Source organism: Electrona antarctica (genome assembly GCF_951216825.1).
Source record: "Electrona antarctica genome assembly, chromosome: 2".
NCBI lineage: Eukaryota > Metazoa > Chordata > Actinopteri > Myctophiformes > Myctophidae > Electrona > Electrona antarctica.
Window position 1 is genome coordinate 43,455,291 of NC_136807.1, and position 18,354 is coordinate 43,473,644.

The window sequence follows — 18,354 nt, forward strand, 5'->3', positions numbered from 1 at the left end:
TTTTGAGTGGTGCAAACCACTCCAACAACCAGCTTTGTCTGTACCCGTGTATGTACCCGTGTACCTGTACGTGTGTGTACCTGTACGTGGGACCCAAAAAAATGAGCATGGTTACTACATCAGACCACAGCTGATCAGGCTATATAAGACCTTGCACCACTCAGTTCACACGGGTGTGATTTTGTTTTATATCAAGTGAGTCTGGGAATAAATATGTGAAATACTTGAGCTTTTTGTTATTATTGAATTGATAATCCTGGAAGCTAAGTGGGTAATTTCCACACTTGCTATTCTTATCTTCTTAAATTGAACCTTGTGCTGCCTCTTGAGAAATGTAGATCTGCATCACATTGGGTTTGGTTTCGCTACACATTCATTTTGACTTCGTTTGTCAAGTTTAATTGCTACAGATTGTTTTAAGGTTCGATTTTGAAATAAAGTTCAGTGGTGGAAATCCCCACCCTAGTATAAAGCCAGCACAAAATGAATGCTGTGAATAAATATGGTCTATGCCGTTCACCTTCCATTTGTATTTGCACTTCAGGAATCCTCTGCCAACCCAGATGTCTCTGAAGAGCAGGCTCTACAGCTCATCTGTAAGATCCTCCGTGTCTCTTGGCAGGAGCATGACAGAGATGTTATTTATCTCCCTTCACTTGCCTCTGAGTTCCAGCAGAACCCTAAAGATGGTAGGTCACGGATATGCTGGAGAGCAGTCGTAATGATTAGAATAAAATGCTTTAGTAACCTCTGAAAAGGTTACTAAAGCTGAAAAGTTTGTGGTTTATACAGTGTTATTTTCTGTTTTTCTTTAGTGTACTCTGACTTCAAAGACCTGATCGGCCAGATCCTGATGGAGGTTCTCATGATGTCCACCCAGTCTCGTGTCCACAACCCATTTGCCAGCCTGACTGCCACCTCACAGCCAATCGCAGCTGCCAAATCTCCAGATCACCGTCTGACGCTGATTCAACCCTCCAGTCAGGGCAGCAGCCCTATGGCCCCCTGTGCAGGTTCTTTTGGAGCCAGCTCTCTGTCCAGGCAAGTACCCAGGAGCGACAACTAATGACCAACTACAACTCATTTCAGACAATCAATAGTAGAAGAGGCATTGAAGATAGGATTGTTGAAAAAAAGTGTATTTTTGCTGATGTGCATTTAGGAGGGATCATCCTGTGTTTCATGATTTTTGCCAACCCGTGTCTCACAATGTTGTCCACAGTCTGTATGGGTCTAGCCCACACCCGATGATTCTGAATCCAGCCAGGATGACCTCCCCATCTCTCCCCACCCCAACCTCACCCACCGTGCCATCGACCCCATCTACCCCTCAATTTGTTGTGCCCCCAAGTCCGCCCACAGCCACTGTTCCTCCAAGGCTGTCCCTCAACGCCCCGTCTGCCCCCATGCCCATCTCCCAGCGCTACCGTCCTTACTCTGTCACCTCTCCCTGGGGAGCTCTCACCCCACCCAGCCCAGGCCCCAGAGGAGGCAGTGTTTCTATGCTGTCCCCAAGCTCTGCTGGGCCTCCCGTGCCCCCCAATACCCCAGCTCTTCTACCTCCGCCCAACACCCAGCCCCCCTCTCTGAGTTCACCCCGGCCCCACCCTACCTCCATGCCCTTGCCCATGATGCCCCCTTCGCCAAGGTCGAGAGCCAGACGAGCTGCCTTTGCCTCCCGGATCCCACCGTCTAGGTACCTCATCGGCCATCTCTGACTATGTGTGATGTACCTGCCAGCTAGCCTACTAAAGCTTTAACCTTCCACGACACACATGCAACATAGAGCCAAACCCTCTTGGTAACGCGATGTGATTAGGGTCACAGGGTGTGAATTAATTAACTGGCTATGCAACATCTGGCTGTCTCCTTTTGTTAGACTGGCTTCATTCTAATTTAAAGCTGCTTGCACGTGTTTTACAAATGCTTGTGGTTACAGTGGATGGAGTGTGACAGGTGGTTTTGTGCATTCTACTTTGCAGTGCAACAACGCTCAACAAATGAGGAAAGGGCTTAAGGCTAAAACACTTTGGCTTGCGAATGGCATGTCAAATCAGCAGCCCCTGATTTGGTACGCCTGATTTGGTACGCCTGTTGACGACGTACCACTTGGTGTTCCTTTACACCACAGTTCTATTTCCAAGTGTCACTGTGTGGTGAAAATCCTTTTTCGATGTTGCCGACATCCGGTGTTACAGATGATACTAATTAAGGCTCTGTTCCATTTAGTGTGCAGTGGTTCTCAAACGTTTCAATTTCAAGGACCCCCATAACTCTACGGGTCCATTTGGAACCCACTCAAGGACACTTTGAGACCCACTGGGGTAACAGAGTGTTTCCAGTGAGCCAACATGCACAATGGCAGCGCCCTGACTCTGTTTGGCCAGAATGGAACAGAGCATTCATTAGTATCTGCGGTTAGGTAACACCTGTGAAATAAGTAGGGAAGGGGCTTAGGGATGCTCCGATCAGGTTTTTTGGGACAGATACAGATCAGCGATTGTTTTTCTCATGATCGGCCGATACCGATAGGTCCGGTTCTTGTGAAATGTTGAAAATGTTATTATTTCCAAAACGATTATATGTCAAAACCCACGTCAAAACTGTTCCTGTGTGTGTGTGTGGGGAGGAAGGGGAGAATGTTTAGGCCTGTCACAAAAATGCAAAATGATATTATACTATATATCTGATACATTTATACCACTTAATGGTGTAAAAGATCAGTTTCTCCAGATAGGGTAAATTGCGATCACAGATAGGGTATTATCGGAGCATCTCTAGAAGGGGCCCCAGTTCTTTCCAAAATGGCGTGTGTGCATAGAGCCCATTGCCTAGACTTGCCTTCTCGGACACACTGTGTGTTCTCAATGGCGTTGTCCCTGTAGCACGTGGCAGTGTGACGCTTCCTGTTGGTGCGGCAATTGCAAACTAGCGCTGTGCAGGCAGTGTGTTTTCTGCTTTAGGAGCACTTTCCATTTTTACTACATCATCTCATATGACTGTGTGAGCCGGCACTGGCATTTATTGCGGACACAAAATGGGCTTTGACAAACTATCTAACCACTAATGGTACTGATTAATCTAGTTAACAAGGGAAACCTTCAAACAAACTAGCACCACTTCTGCATCCTTTCCTCCTTGTTCCTTTCTTCATCTATTCCTCTTGTGTGATCTTTGTCCGTCCCACATCTTTATTTGTGTCCAAATTCCAACTTTTTCTTCCGATTCTACATCCTCATACATCATAATTTTCCTCCAACCCCTTTCTCTATTTCCCTCTCCTCCTGTCTTTGTTTTACTCTTCACACCAGTCCCCTCTCCTTCCTATTCTTTGCCCTCTCTGACATGTCTCAGGATAGCAGTGATGAAGAGTCTGATGAGGAGGAGGATTTTGCAAAGGTTCAGTTTGAGTCAAGGTACACCGTTGCACGGTGTGGTGTTTGTGTGTATCTGGCTATCTGCGTGCACACTGGTTTTCAATTGCAGCCTACTGCATGCTTCAGCATTCCCAGGTTATCTACCCTCTAACAGTCCACTGCTGCTGCTGCTGCAGCACCGGGATTCCAATAAGGACAGATGGCTTGCAGCAATGTTTAATACAAAAGATGCATGAATTGTACAAGAAACGGAGGAACTGTACATTTCATACATAAATTCACAGCACTCCGGCAGTATGATATGGAAACCTATGATGTAGTTCTAGACATGCAATCCTGGCTTCCATTTGTTATTTACTGTAGGCCCATAGCTAGCAGTAGCCAAAATAGCCAGCTGTTTCATAGTCACAAGAGTCTCACAAGTCAAATATTCCTACAGCTCTAGCGATCGGTTCTGGTTGATTGGGTTACATGATTTTAGCAAGGATATCCTATACCTGAAGTTTCGCAAAATGTGGTGTTCTCGAAGTTAAGTCGTGTTATATCAGATCATCCTGTGCATTAACGAAATGGACCCACTACTACAGTGAAAGACTAGATCATGTATGGCCTGCATTTCATTGATTCATCCCGTTTATAACTGTGGTAATGGCTACAACACTGGATAACAATAGCTATAGCAAGTATTCTGTGTCTGACAACAAGGATTGCATAACAGAGTGGGGCATGCATTCCCAACTTGCATTGTTCCAGACTTGTGTGGTTCTCAGACTCTCTGAGTGCAACCTCCTTGTTTTTTGATTCATTAAATATTATATTTGGACAATGCCCCAGAGTGGTCAGAGCGTGGTGGTATAGAGAGCGGTTAGAAAAGTAATTCTGTGAGGGGAAAGGAACTGGTTGGAATAACGTGTTCCTTTCACGCGCTACGTCCAACCAGGGAAACTCCCCCCTGTCACGTGTAAAGGAGCAACTTGGACACTCAGGCAGGAAGGAAGCATGAGTTCAAGTCCGTTGCTCTCCCCATGTTCCCCATATATGGGGACTAGGTTGGCGGAGGGTGTGTAGAGAGCCCAGGATCACATTAGATAATTGGCACAGGGGTGAAAAAATGGGTTACAAAATCGAGGGATAAAAAAAAGAAACCAATATTACAGTCTCTGAATGAGTAGAGAATGGTCAACTGTATTGACTGCGTTTTGACAAGTTAATACAAACGGCAGCACGATGCTTCTTTGTATCCATAGTACTATGCATAATATATTGAAATCTGACCAGTTCAGTGGCCTTGTGGTTAGTGTCCTCCCTGAGATTGGGAGGCCACGGTTCAATTCCCCGGCCGGGTCATACCAAAGAGAAACTATAATAAACGGGACCGAATGCCTCCCTGCTTGGCATTCAGCATCAAGGACTTGATTGGGGGTAAAGGCTCATACATAGTCTGGATTTTCGGTGGTGAGGTGACCACCGAACTACAACATGACGTCACGAGCCGCGGTGAAGAGCAAACCACCGCCACCACCCCAGCCCTTCTCTCTGTTTTTACTCACCACCGCTCAACGTTATTTCAGCTCCGGTGGTCAGCTCACCACCGGAGCGGTGGTCACCTCACCACCGAAAATCCAGACTATGAATGAGCCTTAAGTCTCTGTGACCATAGATATTAAAAAATATAGATGCCTCATTGGCCGCTGCAGTTCATTGGAGCGACATGTCTCCAATGAAGGCAGTTTTTTCAATACATGACAATACATTACATTACAATACAAGACAAACACAACGTTATTAATACAACATCAGAGCCAGGGGGGATTAGATTACTAACAGAAAACATTTAAGAGTGAATACAAAGCAACAGTTCTCCGCAGCTTTCTTATTTAGAAGTGCTGAAGGCATTTGCTGAAGGCACGCTGCGTCGCTGCCCAAGTGACGTCACTCATGCGACTCCTCCCTCCATGTCTCTCGCTGTCACTCAAGTGACTACTGGCCAATCACAGCGCGTCTTTTCCGGGACTTATGTTACGCACGCGGAAGCTTGACAAGCTTCCGCTCATTGAAGGCAAATGCTTTGCAAGGAATCTCGGGAAAATTGTGCCTTCAATTCTGACACGCGCCCCAGAGCTGGAAGAGGCGTCTACGTTTATATGTCTATGTCTGACATACTAGCGTCATGTCCAGGGGGTGTGCTTGTACATCATGGCTGGTAGATGCAGTTGTACATCAAGCCACCTCAGGCTACAGAAACAGACGATAGGCTCCTGACCCTATGGGCCACATGGCTCTGGAACGGTTAGGTCCCGAGGCTATGTACTTGACATCATAGGCCTGAAGCCAGACTGGTAAGGGCACAAACCAAATCATTCAAGTTAGTTGCTGAATTTACTACCAGTGATTCCAGGGTTTTTGACAAATTATTGAGACTGTTGTTGTCTCCTCCCACGTACAAAAGAATCACATGAACAGACTTCCAGATAATGGGTGGTAATTCTACCACTTGAGATGTGAGGATTAAATACTGTATTTGAAAACGTTCATGGTACTTTCCCCAATTAAGCCTCAGAGTGTTGAAGCTGTCATACAAATTGCTTAAAATGTGGTGTTAGAATTTGGGGGTGGGGGGCAGCCTTCCATTGTTGATGTAGCATTGATTATAATATACTGTGTGTGTGTATACAGTAGGTTTTACTGCACTGAACTCGGATAAGACCATTTGGTGGTTGTGTTACTAGTACTACAATCAACAATGCCATTGTTGAACTTGATTTATGCTCTCTTCAGACTGGCACTTTGGATGTGGGGAGGGCAATGCCGTTAAGTGTGGTTCAATCCATAGTTCTTTCCTTTCAATTGATCTGTGTAGTATTATTTCAGTCAATGAGAAGCAATAACGGTTGAAAATGATAGTCGAGACTGAGTTGGAATTTCTGTTTCTAAGAACTTGACCTGATCATGTTTTTCAACCTCAAGGAAGGAAACTGCAGTTGGGGTAGACAGAGCATATTACACAATGCCTGTGTATTGTGGCAAGATAACAAGACTAACAGCATTGTTGTGTTATACTAGTGTGAAACGGCTCACATGCTACAGATCTGGCATTTCAAAGCAGGCCACTAACTGTGGGTAAAACTCTAGCCAACACAGTATTTCTAGTTGAATGATGTTAGGTTAATTCCCTTATCTGCTTCAAATGGCAATTGCAGGTTAATGGCGGAAGACCTGTAAGGTTTCTCTTTTTAAAGACCAACATTCAGAAAACATGCACAAGTGCATACAGACCCGCACACCGACTGCACTTGCAATACGAACACTTTATTTTATTGCAAGTACAGACGGTGTGCAGGTCTTTATGCACTTGTGCATGTTTTCTGAATACATTGAGCCCTGCCTACGCACCCGTCTCAGAGCATATCAGGTGTGCATAAGACTTTGTTGCCTAAAGCCCAACATTGAAATGTTGGCTCGGTTGCAATTTAATGCCTTTTTTCAGGACCCCTGGAAAACATCTGCCCGTTAATCATACATGGCCATTATATTTCATTGGCCCAGATGTACTTCTTATTGTGTTCTGTTTTTTTTTAACTCTCCCTTTACCCTTCTCTTTCTCCTTGTCTCTCGTTTCCAACGCTCTCCTTCTCTCTTTAGTCTGGGTGCGTCTGGTGGGGGGATGTCCTGCGATTCAGCCGGCGACCGCTTCACCATCGAAACGTGCAAAGAGACGGAGATGCTTAACTACCTCATTGAGCGCTTTGACAGTGTTGGCATGGAGGAGAGAAAAGCTCCCAAGGTCTGGACCACTGTTGGAACAGGACAAACAAATAACATCAAAAGCGAGACGTCTTTTTATTCAAATACTGTGGACATTTTTGTAGAAAAACTTAAAAGTAGAAACTTAAAAGCAAAAGCTTATCAAAATGATAATATTACCACAATGATAGAAATAAACCGTTATTTAACTGGTTTAAAATCATGTGCTGTTTGCTTATCATTTTAATGGTTGATAAGCTGCTCTTAGAAGAACAGGCACAGCCCTGTCCCTGTCTCGTATTCTGGTTTCCAAGGAGACTAGTATCCATATAACCCTGATAGATGTGGAAACGAGAGGAGGATGTGTAGTACCCCACAGGCCGCAGTGATTCAGCAGAATCTGAAGAAGGTTGCCCTGACATTGACAGCCGTAATGCTTATCACACCTCTTTGTCTTTTTTTTCGCCCTCTCTCAGATCTGCAGCCACCCCAGTGTCAGCCAACTTCTCAGCAACATACGCTCTCAATGTATTTCTCACGCTGCGCTGGTCTTGCAAGGCACTCTCACCCAGCCCAGGTCAGCCAGCCAGCCAGCCAGATCTCTCTGACATTTCACTGTTGTGTGTTAATTTGGTCTCCCTTTGGCATGTGTCATTTTATGTGGGCACTTTGATCCTCTCTGTGAATGAGTCTCCATAGCAACTACTCTCTCACCTTGGTTCCACACACATTCACGCTGTTTTTTTAAAATTATAACTCAATATGTCTTGTCTCCGCACAGGAGTCCTCTTCAGCAATCTCTGCTGGTACCTTATATGCTGTGCCGGAACCTTCCATACGGCTTCATCCAAGAACTGGTCCGCATTACCCATCAGGAGGATGAGGTGTTCAGACAGGTGGGAGGCACAGTAGGCTACCTAAAAAAAAAACATTTCTGAATAAGTTTGTACACTACCAGGTTCCTTATCCCATTTTGGGCGGGAACCCCTTTTGGTGTTTTAAACATTGTTATAATTTAGCTATTGAAAAATAGCAGATCTACAAGCTCGTCGGTCTGCTATTTTTGAAAAACCGTGAATGCGGCACAAATCTTTGAATATATATTCTTTCAGAAGACTTTTTTTTTCATCGGGGCCTAAATGGGTTATTTGATGATTGCAATTGAGCTTCAATGTTATCGCAATAAGCTAAACGTGTCATTCTAAACAGTCTGACTAGGAAAATATTTTAGAATCCCATGATGAATGTAGGCTCCTCACACAATTTGACAGACTCACTCACTCAATTCAACTTGCACAATATGACCAGGTGGATAATCACGATTTGTGTGGCGTATTAAGCTGACATCTAAACATCTAAAGCAACAACAAAAAGACATTTTCCACAAAGACATTTCTTGGTGCATTAACCATATTTTAGACATGTCTGAAGAGACAAACCTTCGTTGAATAGCAGATCTACAAGCTCATTCTGAGGAATTGCAAATAAGATTCACACTGAGGATTTTACTGTGTTCTGAATGTTATTTCTTATTTTATTTATTTCATTGATATACATGATATTTTCACAAACTATACTTTGATTTGTCTGTATTTTACAGATCTTCATTCCCATCCTTCAAGGGCTGGCTTGGGCAGTGAAAGAATGTTCCTTTGACACTGATAACTTTAAATATCCCCTCATGGTAAGTTTTGATATATATATATATATATATATATATATATATATATATATATATATATATATATATATATATATATATATATATTCCTGTCCTACCTACAGTACCACACATGGGGAGAGCAGACTTAAAATGTCAATCTTTTTTTTTTTTAACCAATCAATTTTAATTAGTTAATTTAGAACCTGGTGTTGTTGATTAGGACACTGACTGGCTGACAACTAGTATTGCCTGAAGCTCATAAGAGTAATATATCTCCTGACCTAGGCTTTACTGGCATAGTTGTAGAAATTATTTTTCTCTCATGGTATTTTCAAAAACCTTACGCCTAGAGGGGGTGATCTATCTGATCTATCTTGCACACCTTTTTTTAAATTTGGGTTAAATATTTTTATTTCATCATATTGAATTATTATTTCCCACCCCTCTTTCTAGTATATACTGTGGAAACATCAGTCTCTTCCCTATTTCTTGACCCACCAGAGAGAAAGCATTCTCTCCTATGTATAGTTGATTGTCCCCACACATATCTCCTTCTTGGGTTGACTGTAGGAAAAAATCTCTTGCTAATTTGACGAGCTTATACTGTACGTAAACCATGCGCAAGGAAGGCTCCAACCATAATGGTAGTCTCAGTGTTGAATGCACAGATGGAAAGCATAGGCTAGGATGCATCTTGAAATTCCATGCTGAAAAAAATAAAACAGATCTACACGCTCACAATTCATCACTGTAATACATTGTGAGCTTTTAGATCTGCTATTTGCCAATTGTTACTAGTTCAAATTTGATCTGGGACTGCCACCGATTTGAAATGAATCTCAGCTTCAAGATTTTGTCAACCCAAGGATGTGTTGGTGAAAGCAGTATCAAATTTTCTTGTGAGCCATAATTGAGATTTTTTTGTTTTTATTTAAATGTTTCCAGTGACGATATGTTTGTAACATTTGTTGTTCTGCTTCCTCAGGCATTAGCTGAGCTCTGTGAAATCAAGTTTGGAAAGACTCACCCCATATGCTATTTGGTGAGTGTGCTACACACTACTGCCTCCAAAACAAGCTGTTCTGGTCATTCGTTCCTCTGGATAAACTGTTAAAATGGGCACCAGTCAACAATGCAGACTGCTCAAAATAGTAATGCATTGGACATTTCAGATTGAGCTCATGTTTGGTAGTCCTTGTAGAATAACTGCAGCAATGCCTTATCTGAATTGTTGTACTAGATACCAGCTGTCCCACTTGACCAAACCACAGAGGAATGTACTCGGCTTAGTTTATTTATGGCACTTTCTCGTGGCTAGTGTTTAGAAGAATGACAAGACAAAGTTCCTTTTGTTGAAGAATAATGACTGGGCTTATGTTTAGCCTTACTGCAATCTTACAAATCAAATATATTATCACTGGTTTGAAGTTCCATTTAAGCTCACTGGGTTAAAATGCATGATGTGATGTCTGAACTGTTTATTTACATTTTAGAAGACACTTACTGAGATCAGGTTGCATTGTGTGAGCAATTTGGTCTTGCTCAAGTACACTTAACAGAACCGTGGCTGTTGATGACCACATATTGCCTAGCCTGCTGCAGGTGAAGTTTTTGTTTAGCAAAAAGTGTCAAGCAACGTAGTATAAAAGTATCCGTTGGAACCCAAACTAAATCGTCACTCTCTGTCTTTGTTGTGTGTAGATGACATCGTTACCCCTGTGGTGTCCCAAGTCTTTGAGCCCTGGATGTGGTAGAGAGATCCAGAGACTGTCTTACCTTGGAGCCTACTTCAGCCTGTCTGTCTTTGCAGAGGATGATGTGAGTCTCACACTCGGTGATCGGACAGACTGTCTAGTCCATGAAATAATAGAGAAAATCAACAAATATGATTAACTCCAAAAAGCTAAACAAAAAACAGCCTAGTCTCGTGTAGTTCAAAATGGGCCTGAAAATGTATGACTGAATTGGGCTGCCAGAACAATTACTGTAATTTTAGGCCAGAGGAGAAAAATAATAAATAAAAGCGAGTGTGCCGGCTCAATTCACAGTACAGGAAACTGGATGAGAGGGAGATAGTGTCACATAATTTATTTTTATTATTATTTTTTTCATTCCTGAGCCAATAATTTGATGACCGGGTCATTGGTCAATATGAGTCTTCACCGGTATTCAAATTATTAGGAATACGACAAAAGATCTCCAAGGGTGTACTGCATACTTGTTTCTTATATAGCCTTTAGATCTGATACTATTAATTAAAAAATACCTTAATAATTATAATAAGGGCAGCATGAGCCCGGGTCTGGCATGGTCGTTTCGGGTAGAATTTGAGAAGTTGGAGTTCTCTGACCTCCAACACCACGCCCTCTCCCGTTCCCTCAGGTCTGGTGATGCCAACCTCTCGGACATCCCCAAAACTAAAAATTTTTTTTTGCAAAGCGATTTTGGGTACCAAGAAAACGCTATAGAGAGTATGCGCATGCTTAAAGTGAATGGCACATCGAGTGGCAAATCGAGTGGCAAAGCAACAGGCAAAGTGAGTTTAACATTGTTTAATGTTGTTTAATGCAATCAGATATGACTTTTCTGTGTGGATGTATGGGCTGTGAAGGCCAGAAAGTAGTTTTTTGCCACTCATTAGGCGTTCCTGCATAACTTCCTGGTTTGATGATGATGTCACGCGCATACCCTCTATTGTCACCACCAGGTGGACGGAGATCGCCGATTGGCTGGTCATTTGAGACTAATTATTCCCTAGCAATATTCAAAGGAATACTGCTGGCAAAAACAAAGCAAAAATTGTCTGAAAAACTTGGGAATGAATAACAAGCGAGATGTAATCAGGCGCTATGCACAATTTCTCTATCTTTCAACTTGTTTTTCCTGAAAGTATTTTTTCTAATGCCATTTCCAGTGTGTGCAAGTACAGTGTTTCTATGGTGTTTTTGTTTTCATTTTCAGACCAAAGTGGGAGATAAGTACTTCTCAGGCCCAGCCATCACTATTGAGAACACTCGAGTAGTCAGTCAATCCCTGCAACACTACCTGGAGGCAGCAAGGGTAGGCTCATACTGTTTACATCCTTTTTAACCCATTCAGGCCTGACGTCGAAATAAAAAAAACGTTATATATTCAAAGATTTGTGCCGCATTTTTACGATTTTTCAAAAATAGCAGACCTACAAGTTCATAGCGCGCCACTCGGTGGCGCGCTATGAGCTTGTAGATCTGCTATTTTTCAATAGCTAAAGTATAACATAATGCTTAGTTAAAACACCAAAAGGGGTTCCCGCCCAAAATGGGTTAAAAGCTATAATATGACACAGATGCGTCCTCAGGTCTAAATGGGTTAAAGGCTTTCACCTTAAACCAGTGATGATGGCATCATTTCATGTGCCTAAATCTAATTGTGTTCTTCATCAGGGCGACATGTTTAAAATGCTTCACAACATTTTGCTCAATGGAGAAACGCGTGAAATGGCTCTTAGTTACATGGCAGCTCTAGTCAACTGTAATGTGAAGAAAGCCCAGTTGCAGGTAAGAAGCTAAAAGTCTTAACGGTGTTCACTCGGCATCCAGTTTTATAATATTGTGATGGATGCCTTTGGAATTGTACTGCTTGGGTGTATTGCAAATATATACTAATTGGTGGATAAAGTTGGATAACGTTTTGATTGTGTATTCACTATTCATACATGTTTCAAATCAACATTTCTATAGAATTTAAACAATACAAAGTCCTGAACATTAACTTCCCCATTAGGGGCTTGATGAGTAGGGATCCATTTTATAGTTTAGGTTCTCCTGTGTCCTTTTGTTTCCAACACAAAGTTATCAATGCATGTTCTGTTATAGCGACCCTCTTCTTTATTCCTCCTCCTTCCCCCCCAGACTGACGATAAGCTAGTATCGACAGATGGCTTTATGCTGAACTTCCTGTCGGTGCTGCAACAGCTGAGCATGAAGATCAAACTGGAGACGGTGGACCCATACTATATATTCCACCCACGCTGTCGTCTTCAGGTCAGCTCTGAGGAGACCCGCCTAAAGGCCACCATGGAGGAACTCAAGAGCTGGCTATCTGAGCTACGTAAGTCCATGGACATAAGATTACTATATCCAATGCAATTTATTGTCATTAGAGTCTGATAGAGCAGCAGTTCTCAAACTATGGGTCCTGGCTTGGAAGGTGCTGTTAAGGTTGTGCATTGGCAACTGTAAAAAACCAACCAACGTGAAGAGGACGGCCACTTGCCTCCTCAAGATACACACACGGCTCCCCCTTCAACATCGACCGAGCAACACAAGACAACACACACAAGCCCTTGCAGAGGCTACTCCGAGAGCCAGAGGGTACAAATGCATGGACCACAGGTCCATTTTGTTCCATCTGTACCCTCGCTGGATTGGTTCGCCAAAAACAAATCCCTCGTAATATAGGGTTGTGGTATAAAATAGTTTGAGTAGCCTTGCGATAGAGGATGTGCATTGTTTACAGCATTGTAAAAAAAAAAAAAAAAAATGCTTATTTATTTTGTTTGTCTGTGTAATGTTTGTATATGCAACAGCAAGCAGAGTTTGTAAAGTTACATCATGGCAGACATAATTGCCATTTTGAAGTTCTGAAATGTAATTTGTTTAGATGCTCTGGAGACATTTTCATTGCTTCTCACTTACGATTATGAATGATTAACATGGATAATGTATATGAGTGATTTAGTACTGATCCAATTTTACATAAATTGTCCCTTTGTGGTGATCTCAATCAGTAATTCTGCTTAATCTGGAAGCAGTTATTTGTAGGCTACATAAACCTCAGCCTCCTCAGACTATTTCAGATTGAACTGAAATATCGTCCGCCTCTTCTCTTTTGTGATTGGTAACTTCTAAAACAGGCATTTATGAGTTCTGCAGAAGTTTAGCATACTCACTGCAGTAACAGATATTAACTTAAAAAGCGAGCAACAGTGCATCCACCACGCATTCAACAGCAGATGTACGGCTAAAGCCGCTTTCCAACACTTACCGAGTTACCTTAAGCTTGTGCAAAATGTGTATGGTTATAAGTGAAAAATGTGTAGCTAAAATGACTACAGCAGCATCACAATTGTCTTTTGTAATTGCTCTTTAACAAACCTAGTAATGTTTGGTTTGGTGTTCTCATTTGGTGGTGTTCATTTTGAGTACACATCTACGTTGTGTATTTATTGTTTCACGTATTAATAGTTTCATGTTTTTTGAACAGATGAAGACCCTAACAAGTTCTCAGAACCCAAGTTCCCAACCGAGTGTTTCTTCCTTACGCTACACTCACACCACCTGTCAATCCTGCCAGGCTGCAGGCGCTATATCCGCAGGCTGCGGGCTATTCGTGAACTCAACAGGTACACACACACACACACACACACACACACACACACACGTGCACACACTCATTCGGATTGTCCTAAACTTGCAGATTGTCATAACATGGTGTAGGTGAGTATTAACACATTGTTGTTTTTCTTATGTTAGAACTGTGGAGGAGCTTAAGAATAGCGAGAGCCAATGGAAAGACTCGCCGCTAGCCAGTCGACACAGAGAGATGCTCAAAAGATGCAAAACCCAGCTTAAGGTTGGTCTCACCTGGTCTTTTCTTCACCTCCCTTCATCTCTCCTTTCTTAGGATACATTCACACTAAGCACCTACGAAAACAGGCACCAACATCTTTGCATTAACCACTATGAGAAATGACCAAATGGTGACCGCATAGCAGCCGCTTTTAGATGTGTGTGTGTGTGTGTGTGTGTGTGTGTGTGTGTGTGTGTGTGTGTGTGTGTGTGTGTGTGTGTGTGTGTGTGTGTGTGTGTGTGTGTGTGTGTGTGTGTGTGTGTGTGTGTGTGTGTGTGTGTGTGTGTGTGTGTGTGTGTGTGTGTGTGTGTGTGTGTGTGTGTGTGTGTGTGTGTGTGTGTGTGTGTGTGTGTGTGTGTGTGTGTGTGTGTGTGTGTGTGTGTGTGTTGCATTTTATATAGCGCCTTTATCCAAGGCGCTTTACATAGATTGTGCATTACATTCATACACCGATTGCGGCGGAAGCCATGCAAGGTACCAACCAGCACATCGGGAGCAATTTGGGGTTCAGTGTCCCAAGGACACTTTGACATGTAGACAGGAGTAGCCGGGATTCGAACCGCCGACCCATGGATCATTGGACGACCTGCTCTACCTCCTGAGCCACAGTCGTCGTGTGTGTCACTGACTGACTGACTTGGCGATGGAAGTCGCCAAGGTCTCCCAAGTCATAGACCGTGATATAATACGTATGCGGAAGTGCCGCTGACGTCAGTGCTCTGACGTCAGTCACTTTACCTCTGCGTTTTCAACCCAGCTTTTGTAGCTTTTGTTTCTCTAATCCGCCCTTACTCACTCCGTCCGTCTAAAAAGTCTATTTCTCTTCAGCGTTAATATTGTAACCTCGACACAGCATAACATCAGAAAAGATCCCAGAATGTCTGCGCTCTGTTCAATCACCGCAAATTCCGCTTAGATTCTGAGAAACCATCCCAGGAACTGGACTTTTATTTCTATTATTTTTATTATGCTAGATGTGAGTGTGTCGAATGCGTGTGAACCTCTAGGTTCTTTATAAGTGCTGTGCTAATGACGTGTGACTTTGTCCTTTCAGAAACTGGTGCGGGCCAAAGCCTGTGCTGACGCCGGCCTTCTGGACGAGAACCTGCTCCGCAGATGTCTGCAGTTCTACAGCACGGTCATTCAGCTCATTCTACGCATGGTGGATCCTGCTTACCCACTGTGAGTCAAACTGACAGACCATGCCACTATTGCAGCATGTTATGAGAAAACAATAAAATAATTCAACAAAATGTACATTTAGTCCTCTTTAGTGTCTGTAATATTGTTGCGCTTTCGTTGCAGATCAACAACAAATGAGAGTAACATGTTTTATTTTATTCTTTTATTCTGGCTTTTCTTTCCTTTGATAGTTTTAATTGTAGAGAGGGAGGAAACCATCGGTGTCTGTGGTACACACCTTAACCACTTGTTTGTATTTTCCTGTCTTTTGCACAGCATCACCCTGCCACTGAACCCTGAGATTCCTAAAAGCTTTGCTGCTCTGCCCGAGTTCTACATTGAAGACGTAGCCGAATTTCTGCTTTTTGTAGTCCAGTGAGTTTATGATTTTTTTTTTTTTTTTTTTTTGTGGCTTTTGCCTTTATTTTATATTTTGTATGGAGGGACAGACAGTAGGCTGACAGGAAATGGGGAGAGAGATGGGGGGGGGGGGGGGAGACATGCAGTAAAGGCCGTCGGGATCGGGAGTCAAACCCGCGGCACACTGCCAGACTGGATTGCCAGCCACGGTGCCTGAACCACTGAGCCATGGCCCAGGCCAAGTTTATGGTTCTTATCTCAAACAACAATAGAGCACCGAAGTCTGACGTCACTTTCAGTAGAGGGCACCAACACACAGGTTCGTGTATTTTTTTATTTATATTGAAATCTCCATAGGGCGATTTTATGTCGCTTCATATAAGAACTGTGTTTGAAAAATAAACCGACCACCCCGGCCTTTCTGTCAGGGGAGTGGCTGTGCGTCGTTAATGATGTCCATTCATATTTGATACAGCCAGTTTCTGGAGAAAATGGAATTAATGTGACCGCAAAAGCCTTGAAACTACATATGAATGCAATGTCGCTGAGCATATACGTCACGCCCAGCTGTCAACATATTGCGTTCCTGAGATTCCTCGTTGACGTAAACTCAGCTGGTGGTGACTCGACTCGTACTAACCACGATACATTATATATCAATAATAAATGTAATTAACGTTCAGTTTCTGTTGTGCGACGGGCTGCGGGCAGATGCAGCATACCCGGAAATGTAGTCTCTGGGTTGTTTGGCTCGTTTCTAACGCTTATTTTGTTACTCTTTGGGTATATTTGTACATTTCCACCTTCAGTCGATGCTTCATATCCATATGAGTGAAAAGGCCAGGGTGATCGGTTTATTTTTCAAACACAGTTCTTATATGAGGCGATCTAAAATCCCCCTATGGAGATTACAATGCTTATAAAAGAATACACGAACCTGGGGACTGGCGCCCTCTACTGATAGTAGAGGGCAGTGACGTCAGGACTTCGGTGCTCTATAGACTATGTTGACGACAAGAAAAAAACATTTGAACGCCAGCATCTATATTTTGGGGGAACATAACTAGAGATTCGGCAGATCTAGAGATTTGGCGTGGACGAAAAAAATACAGTACAGTTGTATGTCAGGTCCGCTTGACTAAGAATCAAGGGTTTAAAATAAATGGATAACCTTCAAGAAGTATGTCAGAAATTACATCCCTTGGCCTTAACATTTTACCAATTTCTTACTAAGGGATCAGATAACTTCAATTTGACAGAAGCTGTTCTCATTTGCTGTCTTGCCCCTTTCTCCTTCCTCCTTCTCCCTCTTCCCCAGGTATTCCCCACAGGTCCTTTATGAGCCATGCGTGCAGGACATTGTGACCTTCCTGGTGGTGTTCATCTGCAGCCAGAACTACATCAGGAACCCCTACCTTATTGCCAAGCTGGTGGAGGTGCTGTTTGTCACTAATCCAGCTGTACAGCCGCGGACGCAACGGTTTTCTGAGATGATGGAGAACCACCCGCTGTCTGTCAAGCAACTGGTACCCGCTCTCATGAAGTTCTACACTGGTGAGGCTCTAGCAAATTAAAGATACAGACAGTTCATTTTGTGGATGTAAGAAATTATAGTTAATCGGATATACGTAGTAGAGTCCAATATTGTATGTATAAGAGTCAGTTCTAATCAGTGCCGGGAGTAACGGGGTGCATACTTAGTTTAGACTAGTCATTGGTTAGACATAAGGTTGGTGAGGGGTGCATGACCGGGTTAAGGTTGGTGAGGGGTGCGTTAAAACGACCGGATTAAGGTTGGTGAGGGGTGCGTTAAAACGACCGGATTAAGGTTGGTGAGGGGTGCGTTAAAACGACCGGATTAAGGTTTGTGAGGGGTGCGTTAAAACGACCGGATTAAGGTTGGTGAGGGGTGCGTTAAGGGTTGGGAGAGGGTTAAGTGTGCTGCCCCGTGGGAGGTTAGGGTTAGGGTGAGGGTTTGAGATAGGTTGTAGTTGACTAATTACTGGTCTAACCAATGACTAGTAGTGTAACTGATTACTTTCCCAATTCAATAAAACAGTTAATGGGGCTCAATACTTTGTGAAAATAGACTACAACGTTGACGATGGTTAATGTGTCCTCTGGGAATGTAGTCATATACATGTGGGAATGCAAAAGTTTCTTTCCCTATTAACCAATTACCTTTATAATGCAATGACATAGTTACTGCTTTCAAAAGATCACTAACTAATTTTAAGCAATGTACCCAACATTACTAAATGGTTCTAATACGCTGTATTAGAACCATTTAGTTTAGTCGATACACTTAATTGTTTTAGCTCATGCTCATTTGATTTAGCTATTTTGTCTCATCTGTTTAAGGAAATAGGTAGCTGATATATTGCACTTTTACCTTAGCGCTAGGTATACTCTTGGTTG

At 42.9% G+C, this 18,354-nt stretch overlaps 1 protein-coding gene across 3 annotated transcripts in view; it reads left to right on the forward strand.

Annotated features, from left to right (window-relative positions):
* Nucleotides 1-18,354, forward strand: part of ube4b (ubiquitination factor E4B, UFD2 homolog) — a 33,067-nt gene that overhangs the window by 5,330 nt on the left and 9,383 nt on the right. Inside the window, exons 5-22 of one of the 3 annotated variants that reach the window (XM_079517862.1) lie at nt 545-689; nt 816-1,041; nt 1,223-1,696; nt 3,312-3,416; nt 7,020-7,161; nt 7,598-7,698; nt 7,903-8,017; nt 8,722-8,805; nt 9,770-9,826; nt 10,486-10,602; nt 11,746-11,844; nt 12,207-12,320; nt 12,675-12,873; nt 14,029-14,167; nt 14,298-14,397; nt 15,449-15,576; nt 15,853-15,951; nt 17,255-17,490. In XM_079517862.1, the coding sequence (XP_079373988.1) occupies nt 545-689; nt 816-1,041; nt 1,223-1,696; nt 3,312-3,416; nt 7,020-7,161; nt 7,598-7,698; nt 7,903-8,017; nt 8,722-8,805; nt 9,770-9,826; nt 10,486-10,602; nt 11,746-11,844; nt 12,207-12,320; nt 12,675-12,873; nt 14,029-14,167; nt 14,298-14,397; nt 15,449-15,576; nt 15,853-15,951; nt 17,255-17,490 (2,680 nt within the window). The remainder of the gene's footprint in view (nt 1-544; nt 690-815; nt 1,042-1,222; nt 1,697-3,311; nt 3,417-7,019; nt 7,162-7,597; nt 7,699-7,902; nt 8,018-8,721; nt 8,806-9,769; nt 9,827-10,485; nt 10,603-11,745; nt 11,845-12,206; nt 12,321-12,674; nt 12,874-14,028; nt 14,168-14,297; nt 14,398-15,448; nt 15,577-15,852; nt 15,952-17,254; nt 17,491-18,354) is intronic. The other 2 variants (XM_079517863.1, XM_079517864.1) reach the window with 2 other exon arrangements.